Here is a 19,725-nt window from a genome sequence, read left to right as displayed (position 1 = left end):
TGTGTGTACAATGTCTTTTTTTAAAGTTATGTTGCAGCCTAATGCTCCTGTAGAAACATTTCTCATTAATCTACACTCATGAGAAAGTGAAAACAGAATTCTAGAAATTTTTGCAAATTAGTGCAAATATAAAACAGAAACATGACATTGACATAAGTATTCAGACCTTTTGTAAAAACTCTTTAAATTTAGCTCAGGTTCCTCCTATTTCTCCTAATTGTTGCAGAGATGTTTCGACACCTTATTCGGAGACCACTTATCTTTTAAGAGGAATTCGTTTTTTACAAACTCCACAAAACAAACAAAAAACATTTTTGAGATGCAAAGACATTGGCTCGATTTCATTGAGACCTTACGGACTGATCTAGGCTGAACCATATATTGTAAGAGAAACTCCTTTATTGGAACAAACTTTACAAAATAATTCTCAAAAATGTCAAAAAAGGTTTTTTAAACATACATCCCACTGGAGTAAATACATAGCTGTCCTCTGTAAATCAAATATTTCTGAGCAGTCTCTAGTAGTGTCAATACTTTCAAGTCCAAAGGGAAAAAAGGTTCTTTCCTTCCCAGTTTAGGAGGTCCACAATACAAACAGCGCAGTACAATGATATGGACAATGAATGGGGATTTATTTTTAAACAATCTCTTCTATTGACACGTCAGTTCTCACAGCTGCACAGGCTGATCTCATCCATCCCACCGTTTCCCTTCTTCCCTTTGGTTAAATCAGTCAGTGGGTCATACATCCCATCCATCACAAAGGTCGCATCCACCAGGTGTCCGAGTGGGACGAAGGGGCTGCTGAGCGTTACTCTTCACCGTCCTCTTGTCCTCTAACCCACTGTTACAAACCGGCTGCCTTTGTTCATGTGTGCTGTGGCTGTGCGCCGATCCTTCAGGATGCGGAATCGCTCATTCAAGGTCATCGACGTTTGCTGCAGGAAGAACGAAAACAAACATATTTTAACACTGTTTGGAGTAACATTTTGTGACTTGGTGGGCTTAGGAATGCAATGAATAAGGTCCTAAGTGAGGCTTACAGGACAGGAAATTTAGTATTCAGAATGAGTCTAGTAAAATCAAATAACACTGTACTTGGATTACAAATTTTAATGTCCTATGCATCAAATATTGGGTAATTCTTGTTATTTACAACCAACACTTGCAAGTACACTCCTGCAAACTTTCTAACTCGTTGCCTAGTATTCACAATATTCTAATTTTCTGAGACACTGAATTTTGGGTTTTCATTATCTGTAAGCCATAATCATCAACATTTCAAGAAACAAAGGCTTGAAATATTTCACTCTATGTGTAATGAGTCTATAATATATGGGTTTCACTTTCTGAAATGAGTGACAAAAAATATTGAACTTTTTCATGATATTGTAATTTTTTGAGATGTACCTGTGTATTAGTAAACTGATTAACATAAGATCTGTTTACTTGTATGTTCTTCTGAAAATAAAGGAATTATTTTGATAGTAAACCATCAACAATACAGTTTTGCAATAGAACAGCTACAAAGACAACTTCTGTATCTGAAAACTTGGAAAATTTCCAAAATCTTTCTAAACTTGAGTTATTTACAGGACAATATTAAAACAATGTTTCTTTTCCATGTGCATTATCATTTTAGTTGGACCGGAAAACCTAGATACAAAATAAACATTGATTAATTAAATATTATAAGTTAGACCACTGGTCCTCAACCTGGGGTCTGGGGCACCAAATATCGCAGTCCTCAACGCACTGGTCACAGGACTGATACCCTGTCTCAGTGCTGTTTGGTGCATGTCTTCCCCCTACTCTGATCAAAATGACACCTGACGTTACAGAACTGTGACAACTTATTTATGCTGCATACATTATTTGTATTTTTACCCTCAATATTTATCACAAATTATGCATCTACTACCATTCCTTATTTATTTTCATAATCAGACTGTTATCAGCCTTAGCCTCACCAGTGAACCTGACTCCTCACCTGACCCCCCCTCCTCCTCCTCCACCTGGCCCAGTTTCTACCGTTACCTGATAAAACAGCAGCATATCTTACTCAAAAGTCACAATAAAAAGAAGAAGGAAGCTTATTTATTGAAGATTATCACCAGACAATGATGAAGGGCTAGGGCCCAAAACGCCACATATGTGGTGATAATCTTCATTAAATAAGCTTTGGAGCAGCTTCTGGTGTGCAGACTTATTTTTCTGTTTTGCCTGCGTGTATTATTCACCTGTGAACCTGACTTTCCTCACTCTCTTCTGTCTGCACTCCTGCCTGGCCGGTTTCTGCTGTTGCCTGCTGTTACCTTTTTGTGGAATATGAACAACAGATTTGTTAAATATTAAATATTAATGAATATAATTTTATTGACTCTCTTTTCAGGACTTGCATGCTGACTTCAAATTCAGTAGCTCCTTATATCCAACTTCCTTTTTTGGCTGTCATCCTACCGAGTGACATGTATCAACAAATCAGCTTAAATACCTAACACACATAATGACTGTCTGTAGGTTTGATATTATAGATTGCTTGTAGACTTACACCATTCACACAGAGCTACCGCCTCTCAATCAAAAAACTGTGTTTGGATCAAGAGGCAGGATTTGGTTTCTGCATTAATGAGCTCTTGGAATTTCTGAGTTGTAAAAACTTCAAACCATTTATGTACCAAATAAGTGAAGTACAAACTTGATAATAACTGAACAAAACTGTTAAATGCTCTCACTGGTTTTCCAACACTGTTGATGTCGAACTGCAGAGGCACTCCTTTAGGTATTTTCTTCTCCACGGTTTCCACTTTAACAGGAGCAGAGCTGGGAGCTGGAGGGTGCAGCGTCCAAGCTGAGGGTGGCCTACAAAGAAGTCATACAGTCACTTCTTCTCTGTAAATGTCATAACCCCTATCAAATGTGTAAATGTCCTTTAAATATCAGAATAAACCATAGCAAGTTTCTAATTTAAAATCATAGTGTTCTGGAGATATATTTCTAAATAAGAATAAAAACATAAGTGTTATTATCCTGCACAGTTTTGTGATATTTACTCAGGCTGAGTTCTGGCTGTGGGGTTGTCGATTGAAACAGTTAAGATTCCACTGCTGGCTGTCGATGTGCGCCACCTGGTGGATAAACAGAGAAGTGTTACAGATTCACATAACAAACACTGAGTCTAAAATGACAAACAATGGTCTTCTTTCCCATCCTAATGATTCATATCCTAATCACATTTCCTCTTCCTCACAAGAGTGACAGACTAATAATACTCACTGTCGAGTTCTCACTGGAGTAGAGCGAGGATTTGGCTTCTGCACCTGGGCCTGTACCTGTGATAAAGACATTAGAAATTGAACATCATGACAGAAGTCTGCATAAATACTTAAATTCTTTAAAGCTGAGATGAAATGATGATTCCCCATCAAACAACCGTTGTGTACCTTGAGTCCTCTGCGAAAAAGAAACGTGGCCTGGCGTGCTTCTCTCTGAGTCTGCTGTACAGGTGGTAGTGGTCTGCACAAATAAAAGATGTTTTTAACGTCAATGTGGAGTTCCATCATAAACACACAAGAGTCACCAAATTAAGCTGCTGCTTTAGACATGTTCACCCCTAATACAGGTTTGAAATTCACCTGTTTTACAGTTTATGCCTCTTAAAAATCATTTTATGTTTGAGGAAATATTGAGATGATGACTTCAGATTCCTTCAATGTTCCTTGTTTAATAAAAGACAAGCTGCTGTGATTGGCCCTCACCGTCGCTGTAGCTGAAAAGGTCTCCTGACCGACGTTACATTCTGGCCTCTCTGTTGATCGGGCTGCCTGTACGGCCTCCTCTGTACCTCTGGCTTCCTGTATGGAGCTTCAGGACGTTGAATGAAGGGCTTTGTTTTCTGCCGTGTTTTCTGAAAAAGGGAGGGTAGTGTAGGAAGATACACTGTCAACAAAAACACACTCATAACTATGTTAAAGAACAAGCATGACAACTAGATTTACCAGCATTTAAAAAACATCAGTATAAATATATATAAATGCAAGTCTTATAGAAAAAAGGGAATCAAGCATTGATGCGGTACTAAATCTTTGTGTGATAACTGCTTAACTGTATCAAACTTATGTATTTGTGCATACCTAATGACATGTTTAATTTATGATAACTTTGATAAGAATGAGGAAGAGTTAACAATTTCCTAGAACACTGACAGGACTAAATATTGAGGATAACATGGGAATCACTCAAGTTTGATACAAGGAGGAAGAACAATCAAATGTATTAACGTCTGCAATCATGACTGCTGAGATTCTTATCAAGCCCCTCCGGCTCTGATGAGATAACAGCTCTGAGGTGATGGTAAACAAAATGGAAAAGTTTCTACGGTTGTCTGGAGCAGATAACAGAAGAGGTGGTGACTTAGCAGCGCCTAGATAGCAGCAGAGTCTGCTGTCTGTTGCCAGGTAACAGGATCAGGGCGTGATGAGGGTCCAGCCACTAAAGTAGGACGACTGTGGTTCATTTTTGAAAAGGCAAGAAAAGCTGGCTTGGGTTCACACAATAAAAATGGATGCAGAAGTTTAAAAGGACTTCTCTTGTTTTTCTTTGTCAGTGTGTACAGAAGCTTATTGTCAGTAAAATACCAGCATTGGAAAAACATGTGTTTTCTGCCGTGGAGCTGGAACAATTCAGAATTAAAGTATTATGTATGAACAAGATGAGTGTACTGCAGAAATTCTAAACCAGGGTTTTTCTTTCAAAGGCACAACAAGGAATTGTAATCGTACTGTGTTTATGTTACCAGTGACATATTCTACCCATATAGAAATATAAAGCTTCACCAATAGTTGATGTTTAGAGAACAACTTCGTTAGACTGGTACATTTCATCTTGTGACCTTCATCAGGATCATCAAGGAACTCACTGCAAACAACCTACTGATGAGGAAATTCATATCTAATGAAACAAGGTTAATTCTCTGTAGTATTTTCCAGTTTGTTTTGGATGAACAGAAGAAATAGGCGAGCCCTCAATTCTCTAGATTCTCAGTAAAAGATGTTCATATCAGGCGCATGAGTTGCAGGGCCCATAAAGGTAGTCTGAAAGCCCTGACTTGTTATCATGCAAGCTGAAACTAAGATCAAGTGGTGTCACTGACCAGATGTGTGTCACATGCTCCCATTCTGAAACTAGCTTTTGTGGACTAAAGACATTAAAATGACGTCACGCTCACTAGTCGGCACCAGATCTAATTATTATCAATGCTTGTCAGAATATGCCAAAACTGCTGTAGCTCTGGTTAAAGGCCTTGCTTTTTCTGCTCTGCCATTCAGTGGTCAACAAGCACAGTAAATGTATAACATCCCATAGGGGGTCCTCAGTCTAGAAAATGGGGATTCAGCTGTAAGTAGGCCGTGTCATGTTAAACTAACATACTGACCTGAACAGCACAAAACAGCAATCAGCACAAACATGTGGGCATGAACCTGCAAGGAGGACTGACGGCTGATGATGCTATTAACGCTAATCGTAACCCCTCCCTGGATAGCATTTTTGGGTGTTTACCTGCTGAACTTTTAAATAAATTATGCTCAATTTTGACTGCATTTAAGCATTTTCCTTCCATAAGACTATTCAGTAAGTCTGCATTTGAATTTTGTTTACCGCCTGGGAAATTAGTCATCTAGGGAACATCTTGAGCCATGCACCCAAGTCAATAGCCAAAGAGTATCTGTAGCTGTGTAGCATCAATTTAATGCTGGAAAGCTGGGGCATCGCACTGCTAATTAAAAGATTTTTGTGTGTACTGAGAAACAGAACTCACCTGTTGGTCACCTCTGAGTTGTTTTAATCAATCATTAAAGTAAAAGTCAACAGTATGGGAGTCTGGGCCTTGTCCAAAGGTGGGTATGTTTTTAAATTAAGTTTTTCTGTGCATTCTGTGCAAATGCAAACACAGTTTTAGGTCACAGAAAAAAACCTTTGTGAAAACTCCTTCATTGGTGAACAGTTTTAGAAACTCTGCTTATGTGTGGCCAGGGAAAACTAAAGATTTGGGCTCATAACGTCACCCTGTGCACTGGTTCTCCCCTGTTTGATGTCACTGGTATGCAAATTTATCACTTTTATTACTATGGCAACAACAAAAGCTGATGTTTTGCTGGAACTAATGTTGTTAACTGAACTTCTGACAAAGACAACGTAGCATGTGTGGACAGGATTATTACAAAACTACCCAACTATGTGTGGACAAGTTCTTACACCAGCTCTAGGAAAGATGAGTGACATATGACAGATGAGATCATTTAAAAGGGAGACACAACTGATTACTAACAGAGCATGGAATAAACATTAGAATTAGTTCCATTTGCTAACTTATTAACTGGCCCTATTTTTCAATATCAGTCTCTAAAATGAAGTGTACTGACATGTTACAACTATTCCAACATTTACTGTATGAAGGTGTAAAGATAGGGCTACTAAATTATGGCAACTCATAATCAACATACTTTTGATCAGTATTGTGATCATGATTATTAAATGATTACTCTCTGATTTTTCTATTTGTCTAACTTATACATCTTAAACAACCTAACACTTTAAAAAACAAGCAATGCATGAAAATAAATAAGTGAAAATAACATTATTTCAACACATTAGTAACTAGAAAAGCACTTGGAGAGCGCAGACCTCCGCCATTAGCCCTATCTCACAATAGCAAAGACTTCTTTGCTAAAAATTCCTGGAACCAGACGGTGAGCTGGATCACTCCCAAAATCTAATCAGTTCTTCTTTATGCCATTTCTGACATTTCCTGAAAATGTCATCAAAATCCATCCATAACTTTGTGAGTTATGTTGCTAACTAACAAACCCTGCCAATCACATAACCTCCTGGGCAGAGACAAAAATACACTGGCTGTGTTTTTGGGGTACTGGTGATACATATTTGTTGCCAAAATATCACAGCAAAGCAAAAAATGAAATGGTGACTTGTCAGACTATTTGTGCACATCTTTGTTCCAGTGCTGGTCTGTTTTGGGATGTGACTGCTTCATATTCTGTGCTCTGTTTTGTATACTACTAAATACACTCACATTTACTGTGAGATTGTTCTTGTACCTATTTCTGGTGTGGTGGGTTAATTCCCCACTTAATTGACTGCAGTCATAGGATGTCTTTTTTCATGTTTTCGTGATTACTCTCACTAGCTGTTTAAATTTATATTTATACTAGTGTGAACAATTTTTGGTACTATAAGAATGTGTTTTTGTACTTTGATTCCTGCTGTTATGGTTTATGTTTAATTTGTGCTTGCTTCTTGTTGTAGTGACCTTTGTCAGGTGACTTGTCCTATGACACCTCATACAAAACACTTGCGGCTGGATAGCTCACTGGTTCAGATCACCAACTTTGCTACAGGACATTAGGGATTAAGGGCACCAATAGCATCCAGCACAGGCCCTTGAGCGAGGTCCTTAACACCTCAAACACCTGCCCCAGATGTGCGTCGCTTTGGATAAAAGTGTCTGCTAAATGGCAATGTAATGTAACCTGGTCTTTATATGTCTATTATGTCCTGATGAAGACTTGTTGCTGAGTGCCTTGGATCTTCAATTTTGACAGCCACTTCTACTTTGGACAGTTTTCTGAAAAGCACCTGATCCTGGTTACACTTTACAGACATTTTTTACCCCGCTCAGCGCTCACCTTTCTTTCTCTACGTGTATATATCACATCAAAGCCTGAAAATTTAAATTGGCATGACAAGATCTATGTAGAAAACATTAAGCATGGGAAGCTTAAGTTGTTATTGAAATTAATTGGCCAGCACTATCTAAAAGTAACCCACAATTTCAATAAGACACTAGTTACAAGGATGCATGTTCTGTACCAGAGGAAGAGATTAAGAGGCTAAAGAGATTAATGCATGAGGCTGACATTTTGAGTATCAGCTCCCTGTCTAATCAACAAAATTAGCTCTTAATCCCTCAATAGGATCTGAACATAAAGTGCAGTATTACTACAAATATAAAAATAACTTTCTAAAACCCTATCAGAGGCTTATAACCATACTAGGGTATTTGATCACTCCAGTATGATCCCCATTACCTTGTTGATTGTTGCTCTGTTCAGTGTGCCCACCCTCTTGAGGAGTGCAGTTGGCCTTCTGGCTGCCAGTCCTGTGATAACCCCCTGACCTCGTCGTCGACCTGGCAGAGGAGGGACCCTCCTGTTTCTTAATTTAGACACTCCTCCACGAGGAACGCCACCTCCTTGTGACGACAATAAAAGCCACATAACATGTGCCCAAACTTGTTTAGAGGAATTAAAAAATGCACAGGTGTCGATGTGTCATCAAAAGATGAAGTGTTTACATACACACCTCTCTGGGCTGGTCCAGTAGTCCTGGACGAAACTCCTTTTCCTTGAATTAAACGGCCTTTCTTCTTCACTGGTCGGCGATTTACTGTGGCCTGTCTCCTTTTAATCTGCTGCTCCTTCTTGTTCAGTCGAATTATGTCATCTGTGGATGGCAACACATGATCGTTTACACAGAAGAGTGAGATAATGCACCAATTACCTCAATTTAGAAAGCTAGCTTACGCTCTAGCAACTGGCAACCTCCCACCACTAAGTGGCTAACATTAGCCAGTACCCTATTTTAGTAATGTTAGCCAGGGACCATCTTACCTAATGACATGTCGACTTTATCTGGAACTGATGTTTTCCTCCCCCGTCCTGCTGTAAATTCATCTCTGTTCATGTTTAAAATGTGACAAACAACCAAGACCGGTGGAAAAACCGCGACAATGATTGTAAACCGTGTTAGTTGTACGTTCTTATTTAGGGTACGCTACAACACACAACGGACCTTCTCCGAACGTAAACGGCGCAGCGCATGCCCCGTGAAGCTTAACATTTGCATTGTGGGAAATGTAGTTAAATACATGGGAAACCGCGTTACAAAACCTAAACATTAGCGTGCTCATGTAACTGCTTGTGTAAAGGCAAAAACTGAGTCCTACAGACGGGTTGCTCACCTCTCGTAGCTTCTTTACACCAGCCTACTATCTGTGTAGCCTCTCAGATATCTACTTTTAATCCATTCATTGCATGCTGAAGTGTATCTTAATAAGGTAAGTTGTGTTTTCTTTGCGACTAGTCATTTGAAAGATGTTTCCTACTTCGACGTCGTCGTGTCTCTGGCAGTTTTGCTTAATTTCAAATATTTTTCTGTACTTAATGCATTGAATTTGCCGAACGAACCACTTTAAACGTTTGTGTGTGTGTGTATGGACAGTTTTGGATGCAGTTTGGTCATCTTTTCCACTTTGATTTTCTAACAGAGCATCCTCACCGTTTGCACGAAGGTATTTCTTGAGGCTTCTGCACCACAGTACTGAGAGGTCCATCCCAATATTCTTCCACCAGACCAAATCTTTCACCAGTCAAACCAGTATGTCTGACAAAAAACGCAAGGCACCAGCAGCTGCTAAGGAGCCCAGTGCCAAACAGCAGAAGCTGACCCCCATGAAGGTGGAGAAAGCTGGAGGCTGGCTGCAGGATCACCTTAGGCAGCAGAGGACAGATAATAAGGACATGAAATTCAACAAGAAACGGCTGCGTTTTATATCTGAGACTGAGAAGATAAAGCAGGGCTCTGAGGGTGTCCTGTACTGGATGTTAAGAGACCAGAGAGTACAAGGTGAGAAATGAAAACATGTCCTGTAAGATCTATTTGAGTTTTGATTTCAGATATGTGTTTACAGGGGATGTAACATACTTCAGCCATGTCTGCATGCCTCTCCCGCAGCTGCTGATGTTTAACAAGAGAAAATAAAAACATAAAACACTGTTTTCCATTGAAATTCCAGTGTATTTGAATATTTTTGTCTCATTGGTTTAAAGTCGACCCTTATCTTTTCAATTAAACTGTATTTTTGTACCATTTATATCCCTTATTTTAGCTGTATAAGCTCCCACTCTCTGTGTCTCAATGGTAACATATTTTTTTTCCTCTGTATTTTAGATAATTGGGCACTGATCCACGCCCAAAGGCTTGCTGTAAAGGAGAACCTCCCTCTGCACATCTGTTTCTGTCTTGTCGTCCCAAAATCTGAGCTCTCCACTCTGAGACATTTCAGCTTTATGCTGAATGGTCTGAGGGAAGTTGCAAAGGTATGTTGCTATAAATTATTTTTTTGAAATTCAATTCTGTTCATAATTCCAGTAATTAGCAGATTTATTTGGATTTAGTAGAAATTAATAACTGTACATTTTAATTCTAAAATCAACCAGAGTTGTCATTTGTCATTTTGTAAGGATAGGAGTAAATACAGAAATGTATAAGAGAAATAAGGAAATAAAGTATTGATCGAGAGCCACAGAACTCAATTACACTATTAACAATGCCAGAATAAGCTTTGTGGGCAAAGTATGTACAAATAAAACATTAAATACCAGAAATAAATAAACTGAAAAAAGTAAAAAAAAAAAAAAAAAAGATTTAGATATGTACAAGCTCTTGTCGGGTATTTCTTGGTGTGCATTGATAGTATGGTTGCAAGATGTGCAAAGGGTGCAAGAAAGCTGACTAGACATGATCAGAAGTATTAAATATGCAAGGATGTGGGAAAATTTACACAAGGTAGATAAGATAATGTAAGATAGTGGATTAGTGCAAATTTGCACGAGGTGATGCTTTTACTACAGTGAGCTTTCTTATAGTATTTAAGTTACTGTGATAAGTTAATTTACTTGCTAATATGGTAAATAGATTAATTAGTAAAGCTGCACATATGAGGTGAGGCTTTTACCCCAGTGAGTTTCTAAGTATTTGAGATGCAGTACAGGATTTTTTAATTTAAGCAGGGCTAAAGTGTGTGTTAAATTAAAGTTATATTTTCTGACACTTTGTGACTGTTTGATGGTCATCAGAGTAACTCTGTGACTGTTTGACGGTCATCACAGTAACTATTTCTGTATCAAGTTGTTTTGGCATGCAGTGTCCTGCAACTCCTACCAGAAGGGAGGAGTTTAATCAGTGTGTCTGAGATCTGCAGTGATGTTACCTGCCCGTTTCCCAAGGCTTCTTTTTAATCTGTTGTGATCCATGTAATTGAACCCACTACAGATTCTATGCGCTCTAACTCTTCCCCTCTCAAACAGAAATGTAAAAACTTGGACATCCAGTTCCATTTGCTGCATGGCTCAGCGGGGGAAGTTCTCCCCGGCTTTGTCTCTGACCATGGCCTGGGGGCGGTGGTGACAGACTTCTCCCCACTTAGGGAGCAGCTGCAGTGGTTGGAGGATGTGAAAAAGAAACTTCCCAAAGACATCCCCCTCATACAGGTAAAAATCCTCTTAAATGATCAATCATTTTGTTGTTTTCTTTCTGTAACTGCTGTCTGAATTATAGTGGTTCTCTAGGAATAAAAGAAATGAAGTGTCTTTTCTCCTTGTGTTCTGCTCATTGCACACAACCCTATTCCCTTAAAAGTTGGGATATTCTTTAATATGTGATGAGCAGGGACTGCAGGAAAGCCTGTTTAACATCCAGATTCTTTTACTGCTGTTGCATGGCAGGGTGAATGTAGTTTTTTTACTGTCTAAGGCTGGCCACACACTAGACGATTTTTTTTTTAATCTGGAACGATTTTTAAGTTGTGGGAGACCACAGACTTCGGGATAATTTCTAAAGATTTTTCATCCTTAATCCTCTGAACGCACACACTAGACTACTCAGCCAGACTGTCAGATCACTGGAGACCACACGCCTGCCGACCTGCCTACGACCTCGCATGATCATGTGACTTCAGGAAAAAACAAAACGCGAATGTCTGTCAATATCCTCTTGCTGTCTCTTCACAACAGGCTGTCCTGGCATGCGTTACAGGTGAAGCAAAAAATCATATTACAAGGGAAAGACTCGGGATGAAATCCTGGCTGAAATTAAGTTAAAGTTGTGTTTATGGTTATGAGTGGTGAAGTACGTATGATCTGGCTGTGACACTACCTGGTCCGCTCGCTCTCATTGGTTGTTGTGGGTACTCCATCATCGGCATATGACCTAGAATCTTAAGTATCAAACACGTTTGATATTCACGATTCAGGATTTTGGAGGCTACGACGCGGTTTGGAGCAGTCAAACAATTGTGTTGACACTACACACATGCAGACTACTTGGACAGTCGTTTGCGACAAGGCTCCTCTTGGGATATGCCCCCACCATTGTCGGGGGAGGCAAATCTTGCCCCAAATCGGGCTTAAAATCCTGTGTGTGTGGCTGGCCTTACTGAAACAAGACGACTTAAACAGATGTTGTCTACTTTGCAGTATACTGGAGGTTACCCCTGCCATGTGCACTAACGCATCCCCATACCATCACAGATGCTGTTTTTACCTCTGCTAAGGAGGTTATGTGATCGGCAGGGTTTGTTTGTTTGTTAGTTTCTTAGCAACATAACTCAAAAACTTATGGATGGATTTTGATGAAATTTTCAGGAGATGGCATAAGGAAGAATTTATTAGATTTTGGGAGAGATCCAGATCACCGACTGGATCCAGGAATTTTTTAAAGGATTCTTCACTATTGGGAGATAAGGCTAATGACGGAGGTCTGCGATCTCCGAGTGCTTTTCTAGTTTAACAGTGCTCTTTCCCCATTAGTCTGGAAGGTCATTATCATTATGTCCTTGACAGCTGCAAATTTTGACCTGTCAGACAATAGGTAAACTTCTCACTTTAAAGCATTTCTTGTTCGTATTTCTTGACTCTCTGTTAATTAGTATGTTCATGAGTAAACCCTGATTTTCCTTTTATAGGTTGATACCCATAATATTGTTCCCTGCTGGGTGGCATCACCTAAACTTGAGTATGCAGCAAGGACCATCAGAGGAAAGATCACCAAGCTTTTGCCAGAGTTCCTTACTGATTTTCCTCTGGTGGAGAAACACCCCCACACTGCAGCCAGAACTGCCAAAGTAGGTACTACAGCAGCAATGAAAGGCACCTTGTGAATCCAAGGTAACACGTTGGCTTCAGCAGAAAATAAAGTCTTTTATGTCTTTTGTTTCACCTTTAAGGACTTTTGGATTAGTTGAGATGACAGAATAATACTCTAAAAATATCATCGCTTTGAAACTATTTTTCTAGCATCAGTGGGGAAAAATGAGCTTCCAGTAAGCTCAGTGATGTGGAGTTTATAAAACAGAGTGCTACAATAAAGCACATTTCTCTCAACCTTGAACTGCCCCTCTCCTCTGCACATTATGTATTGATGTGGGCATATAAACCTCAGACCTTCTCAACTGCCCAAAACTGTAAGTTTCTTTCCCAGCATTAGACATTAAAGCTGCAGGGGTATGTACCCTTATCGGAGTGCAGCGATTGATATTCACCTCACTGGGTTGAGCCTCCTGATAACAGACACTAGGTGAAAGGCACAGGACTCTTCTTGGCGCTTGTTAAAGTTTTCTGTCCTGTATTTATCTCCCTGTATCACTTTAAGCCTTGACCTCTGCTGATTTCTTTCTTCTTTTTCTTAACTTCACCATACAGCCCATAGACTGGGACAAGACCTTGGCTTCCCTGAAGGTTGACAGAACAGTTGGAGAGACAGAGTGGGCAAAGCCAGGTACCAAAGCAGGGGTGGCCATGCTGGAGTCCTTCATTGACGTGCGCCTTAAGATGTTTGACACCCAACGTAATGACCCTAATGCTCCTGCACTCAGCCAGCTCTCCCCCTGGATCCGCTTTGGTCAGTAGCGTTACAGATGATGTTTGCCTAAATTAATATGATGATTTATGTAAAAAAAGCACAGTAAGAGCAGTGACTCTGAAATTTCTCCTTTGCCATCCCTTTTTTCATATTCACTTCCACACGTATCACCTCAGAATCTAGTCTATTGATGCTTTCAACCTTGTCAGGAAAATTAAACTCCAGCTGCTTTCAAGTAAATTTTATTTTATTGTTGCAAATGTGTTTAAAGTTATGGCTCCTTGGCAAAGACTGTTTGACAGAGATGATGATGGCCAAAGGTGTCCCATATGGATCAATAACAGTGATTCAGCTATTTAATAAATATGAGATTCATGTGTTTGGGTTGCCCCAACACCAGGTTTTTAAACTTTGGTATGGTACTAGCAAAGATTAAATGATACCAATAGCTGATTTGGTTCCACAGCAACAAGATTAGAAGTCCTAGCGAACCCATATCAGGATATTTGCTTATTTTTCAAGTTTTGAAGTTGCAGGCAAACTTCTGCACACTGTCTGAATTGCGAAAGTACAATTGAATTGTATCATTACTGTAAAATCATCAATGCATTTCTCAAATTTAGACTGTGCAGAAGTTGGCCTGTATTTTTGATGTATTTATCTGTCTTTTATGCACCTATCTAATTGCAGATTTGATACTTTCTGATTGGCTGATCATTAAGATAATAACGATTGTACTGTTTTGTCATTAAAACTGTTGAAGTGGTTCAAATGAGTTTCCAAGTATAAAAAAACTTTGTCAGCCTTACCACGTTGAAAATTTTCAATTTATTACTCATTAGGTCAACCACAAGCTCTGGGTAATTATATAATAATGGGAAATTTTGCACATGAAAGCTCTTGTAAAGATACTTCCAGTATACATTGTAAATAGGCATCACATCAAAGATAAAGAGAATAACAAGCTAAGATCTTGTTGATCTAATGTTGCTCATAAGCACTGGCACTTAATTTAGTCAGATGAAAACTCTTCACAGGAACTTTAAGATGTCTTAATCTAATAATCAATATAATCTGGCTTTTTTACTTTAAATAACAAAAAAAGGAAATGTAAAAGTAAAGAACAAATTTCTACGAAGCAATGTCAATTACATAAAAATACATAATATAAAACAAGTGACTGCATATTCACCCCCTTCAAGTCACTTTTTAGAAGATATACCTTTGGCTGCAATCACAGCACTGAGTCTGTGTGGATAGGTCTCACCAGGCTTGCACATCTGGACACTGCAATTTTACTTCATTCTTCTTTGCAAAACTTCTCAAGCTCTGTCAGGTTGAACAGGGATCAGGTGTGAACAGCCCTTTTAAAGTAGCCACAAATTCTCTATTGGATTGAGGTCTGGGCTTTGACTATGCCACTCCAGAACATTCACCTTGTTGTCTTTAAACCATTTCTCTGTAGTTTAAGTTGTATGCTTCAGTTCATTGTATGGCTGGAAAATAAATCTTCTCCCAAGCCATAGTTGTGTTGCAGATTGAATAAGATCGTCTTATATAGGATTGTCCTATATTTTGCCACATTTGTTACCCCCTACCTTTACAAGCCTTTCAAGGCTGGCTGCTGAGAAGCATCCCCACAGCGTTATGCTGCCACCACCATGCTTCACAGTGAGGATGGTGTGTTTGTGGTGGTGTGCAGTGTTTGGTGTCCGTTGAGCATAGCGTCTTGTCTGATGGCCAAAAAGCACCACTTCTACCTCTTGATCCTGGAGACTCTCACATGCCTTTTTGCAAATTCTAGTCAAGACTGAATAAGAGTTTTATTGAACAGAATCTCTGGCTCTCTCTTTTCCACCCTCCGATAAAGCTTTATCTGTGGAAGAACCCTGGTAACAGTTGTTGTATGCAGAGTCTCCCCCATCTCAGTTGCTGAAGCGTGTAACTCCTTCAGAGTAGTCACAGGTGTCTTGGGGGCCTCTCTTATTAGTCTCCTTCTTACACTGTCACTCAGTTTGTAAAGACGGCCTGATCTAGGTAGATGTACACATGTGCCATATACCTTCTATCTTTTTATGATGAATTGAACTTCATTCCTGGGGAATTTCAGTGCCTTGGATGTTTCTTTATCCATCTCTTGACTTATACTTTTTAATAACATTTTCACTGAGTTGCTTGGAGTGTTCTTTGTCTACATGGTGTAATGGTAGCGAGGAATACTGATTAACCAGTTACTGGACTAGCACCAACTGGCTGGTCCTCATTAAGTCAGTCAAATTAAAGGGGGTAATTATCTATGTTACATGTTTTTGTTTTATTGATATTACCTTGTAGGACTCTGTTTTCACTTTGACACTGAAGAGTTTTTTGTTTTTTTGTCAAAAAGCCAAATTATATTGACCATGCTTTATGAACTCAATAAAAGACATCCAAGAGTGTGAATACCTTTGATAGGCACTGTATGTTTGATAGCATATTGATATACAATAACTGTCTCGTCAAAGTATATAGATGTGATTAAGTCATGCAAAACAAAAGAATCCTCATAATTGCATCTTCTTCTTCCAATCAGGTCACCTGTCAGCACAGCGCGTTGCTCTGCAGGTTCAGCACAGCGGAAGGAAGGCAGGTGTTACAGTCACCTCCTTCATCGAGGAGCTGGTGGTGCGCAGGGAACTGACTGATAACTTCTGCTTCTACAACAAGAAATACGACTGTGTAGAGGGTCAGTTCAGATTTCATTATTTAACATACAATTCACTGTTAGAAACTCTCTATTTTAGTGACATCAACTGAGATGTCTGTTTCTTTGAAATGTTCCCTACACACAATCTTGTCTTGGTTGTTTCTGATTAGTGTCTTTGGATCAAATGTGTGTTTGTGGTACTCAGGGGCGTACGATTGGGCTCAGAAGACTTTGAAAGATCATGCCAAAGACAAGCGGCCGTATCTCTACACACGTGAGCAGCTGGAGAAAGCAAAGACACACGACAAGCTCTGGAATGCAGCACAGGTACGGCATGCAATCTAAGGTCTCTTTTCTGCCCCTTAAATGTCAGACCACATTTTCCACACAATACAACCCCATGGCCTTAGGTACAACAGTCCAGCTTGCTGCCAGCCAGCAGGAGAAGCTCTAAATATCCTGTACTGTCCATGCCTGTTCTCACAGATGAATGTTATAGTTACAGTTTGTTGTAACGTTATGGTACTTGTCCTCTTCAGTACCAGATGGTGAGTGAGGGGAAGATGCATGGTTTCTTGAGAATGTACTGGGCCAAAAAGATCCTGGAGTGGACTTCTTCACCAGAGGAGGCGCTCTCTATCGCTCTGTACCTAAATGATCGCTATGAGCTGGATGGCCAGGATCCTAACGGCTTTGTTGGTAAGCAAATAGTTCCTAGTTCAAGCCAGGTCAACACTGATATACTGAGTTATGCTTTCTTATCTCTTTATGACCTCTTCTCTGTGTTTCCCTCCTGTAGGCTGCATGTGGTCTATTTGTGGAATCCATGACCAGGGATGGGCGGAGAGACCCATTTTTGGAAAGATCCGCTACATGAACTACAAAGGCTGCCTTCGGAAGTTTGACGTAGCACGTTTTGAGAGGAAGTACTGTCCCAAAGATCTCTGAAGCACTATACGTTAAGAGAAAAGGGAGTAAGATGCCTGGCAGCTTTTATCTCCTGTGTCTTTATCTCTGGGAACTTTTTTTCAAGCCTCTTTTGCAGTGCTTTTTTTGGTTGTTGTTCTTTAAAGTTTGTTTTTTTTGTCCTATGTATTCAGAGGGATTTTGCCTGTGCTGTTTCTCCTGCTGACTATCAGACTGGTTCTTTACATTTATCAGTTCTGTAAGCTGGTAGATTTTTTTGCTGTCGCTTGTCTTCACATTAGATACTCATCTTTGGTGCCTGATAAGTTAGAAAACATTTTTTCTACTATTTTTTATGTTATAGTTTTTATGTGAAACTGTATCTCAAATACAGGATGCTTTGTATGTTATTAGTGTTTACAATTCATTATATCACAATGCATGCAGTAATGTTAAAGCAGCTCTTGAAATTTAACTTTTTTCTTTAAAAAATCTTCTCATATCAAAATGTAATAAAGAATTTTTTTAATACAGTTCTCGGTTTTATATGTTTTTTGGTTTCGTTCTTCTGTTTTGAAGATGTGTCATCATTCGTTCTTATTTTAATGCTATTTTACTTCAAGAAAAGACTGTGCGATATTGAATCAGGCCAATTCAAAAACCATGTGTTGAGAGTCTTATTGTGTATTATGGTCTAAAGAAGTACAGGAGTGGTCTAATACAACTGCAGATACTTAAAAATCTTGTGACACTTCCTTATGTGGACCATAAATGTATTTTTAACAAAGCCTCAGTTCAAGTTGGATGGATTTCTCCATTCAGAATTTTTTTTAAATCACAGTCATACATAATTGTTTGTTAATTTAAAATAAAGCCGTAATTAATTCATATAACCTCTTTTATTGTTATGTAGCAGTACTGCCATCTATTGGCTGTGGAAGTCCAGTGAAATTTATTCTCATGCAAATTACTGTCAGGGAGTATTGTAATACCACATATCCACCCTATAACCATTTTGTGTTTAAATTGTGCACTGACAGTTTAAGTTTGGAAAAAAATCTAAAATGGTTGTAAACAGAGAAAAGTATACATGAATAAGTCAAAGATTTTAAAGCAGAAAGAACTTTTCAAAGACTTAATCACATCAGTTCTGATATCCAGTAAAACATCATGGCCTCATGTGTGAGATTGCTTTCATAGAACAATTCAAAGTATAGAAGAAGACTATTTAAAATAAATAAATAAGGTATTTTGCTCTATAAACTCCACTGCTACTCATTAAAGGGGACATGAGAAACCCACTTTATGTATTATTCTGCCTATATTTGGATATTAATACAGCTTCACGGGGATATTCATAGCTCTCAGTGCTCTGAAGGAGGAGGGGATGGCAGCTGAGAGGAAAGACAGTTATACTGAACAGGGGATGTAGATGTCTATTAAAATACCAAGGTTCAACAACATTATCAAACATGTCCACATACAAGTCAAGTGTTTAGGCGGTTTTGTAAAGGAAATACACTCCTCAGTTCATTATGGGAAAAAGAAAAATGACTATAAACATGCTTTATGCAGGAGCTAAGTTACATCACTATTGCAACTGACTGCTGTTGTAATATACAAGAGTTAATTAAGCGCAAAAACCCATGACAACCAAAGTTAATTAAGAGCACATCCAGTAGCAGGGATTAAGAACAATCCCTTAAGGTAGCAATTGTACTTCACACAATTTCTCAAATTAGAATAAGGGACCTCCGCTGATCTATGAGTTCTTTTGTTGTGTTCATTTCAGAGGATAATACAGTAGATATAAATGTCTCATGGGATTGTGCTTTTTTTGGTGTAAGTGAGCTGAAATAGGAGAGCCATTTCAATGTGGTATGTTGTACTCTTACTTTCTGCTTTAGACTGTTTGAAGTTCTTTTACTTTAGAGACATCAAGTGTCAAAGGAGGGTTTGTATCATGATCTATAGTGGTACTATTGCAACAAGAGGGGCCTTTAGGATATGATGGTGCCTAAACTTTAAGAGCAGATCACTGTAACTATTTAATTGAAACTAAGGCTGTCACAGAAAAGAAATAATATGCAGCTTTTATGAACTGACGTTGATTTAACTGTGGTATAACTCAATTCTTTTCACAATAATATCTTACTTCCATTCTCCCCTAACAAGCCCAGCTATATCATTAAGTCACAGTGAGAATAGACAAGCTGACAAGGAAGCCCTTATTTAGGTGTTCTTTTTCCACATCTGTAAACAGATGTTCTGTTATGTTTTACATACACTTACGTGCTTTCATCCACGGCTAAAACAATATGTCAAGTGGAATACCTTTGTTCCACTTGCAGAGGACATTACATCAACACTGTCTCAAGGATGTCACTGGTAGTCTTCAACCTTTTGTTTAGTCAAGG

General features: G+C 38.9%; 2 protein-coding genes across 2 annotated transcripts; one reads left to right on the top strand and one right to left on the bottom strand.

The window, feature by feature from the left end:
• Positions 1 to 381: 381 nt before the first annotated feature.
• On the bottom strand, positions 382 to 8,881 carry LOC121520435 (UAP56-interacting factor-like). The gene is made up of 9 exons (XM_041803880.1): positions 8,688 to 8,881; positions 8,380 to 8,520; positions 8,106 to 8,269; positions 3,759 to 3,907; positions 3,444 to 3,516; positions 3,277 to 3,332; positions 3,054 to 3,128; positions 2,736 to 2,862; positions 382 to 938 (listed from the first exon to the last, which is right to left on the bottom strand). The coding sequence occupies exons 1-9, from the start codon at positions 8,758 to 8,760 to the stop codon at positions 837 to 839; spliced, it is 960 nt and encodes a 319-aa protein (XP_041659814.1). The 5' UTR covers positions 8,761 to 8,881; the 3' UTR covers positions 382 to 836.
• A 57-nt stretch (positions 8,882 to 8,938) lies between these two features.
• On the top strand, positions 8,939 to 17,841 carry LOC121520434 (CPD photolyase). Its single transcript, XM_041803879.1, has 10 exons — positions 8,939 to 9,133; positions 9,344 to 9,702; positions 10,027 to 10,175; positions 11,166 to 11,348; positions 12,821 to 12,979; positions 13,557 to 13,755; positions 16,289 to 16,441; positions 16,608 to 16,729; positions 16,942 to 17,101; positions 17,202 to 17,841. The coding sequence occupies exons 1-10, from the start codon at positions 9,111 to 9,113 to the stop codon at positions 17,348 to 17,350; spliced, it is 1,656 nt and encodes a 551-aa protein (XP_041659813.1). The 5' UTR covers positions 8,939 to 9,110; the 3' UTR covers positions 17,351 to 17,841.
• The last annotated feature ends 1,884 nt before the right edge of the window (positions 17,842 to 19,725 follow it).

Source organism: Cheilinus undulatus, linkage group 13 (assembly GCF_018320785.1).
Source record: "Cheilinus undulatus linkage group 13, ASM1832078v1, whole genome shotgun sequence".
NCBI classification, from domain to species: Eukaryota; Metazoa; Chordata; class Actinopteri; order Labriformes; family Labridae; genus Cheilinus; species Cheilinus undulatus.
The sequence above is the reverse complement of the archived record's forward strand: the minus strand, read 5'-3'. Positions and strand labels throughout refer to the sequence as shown.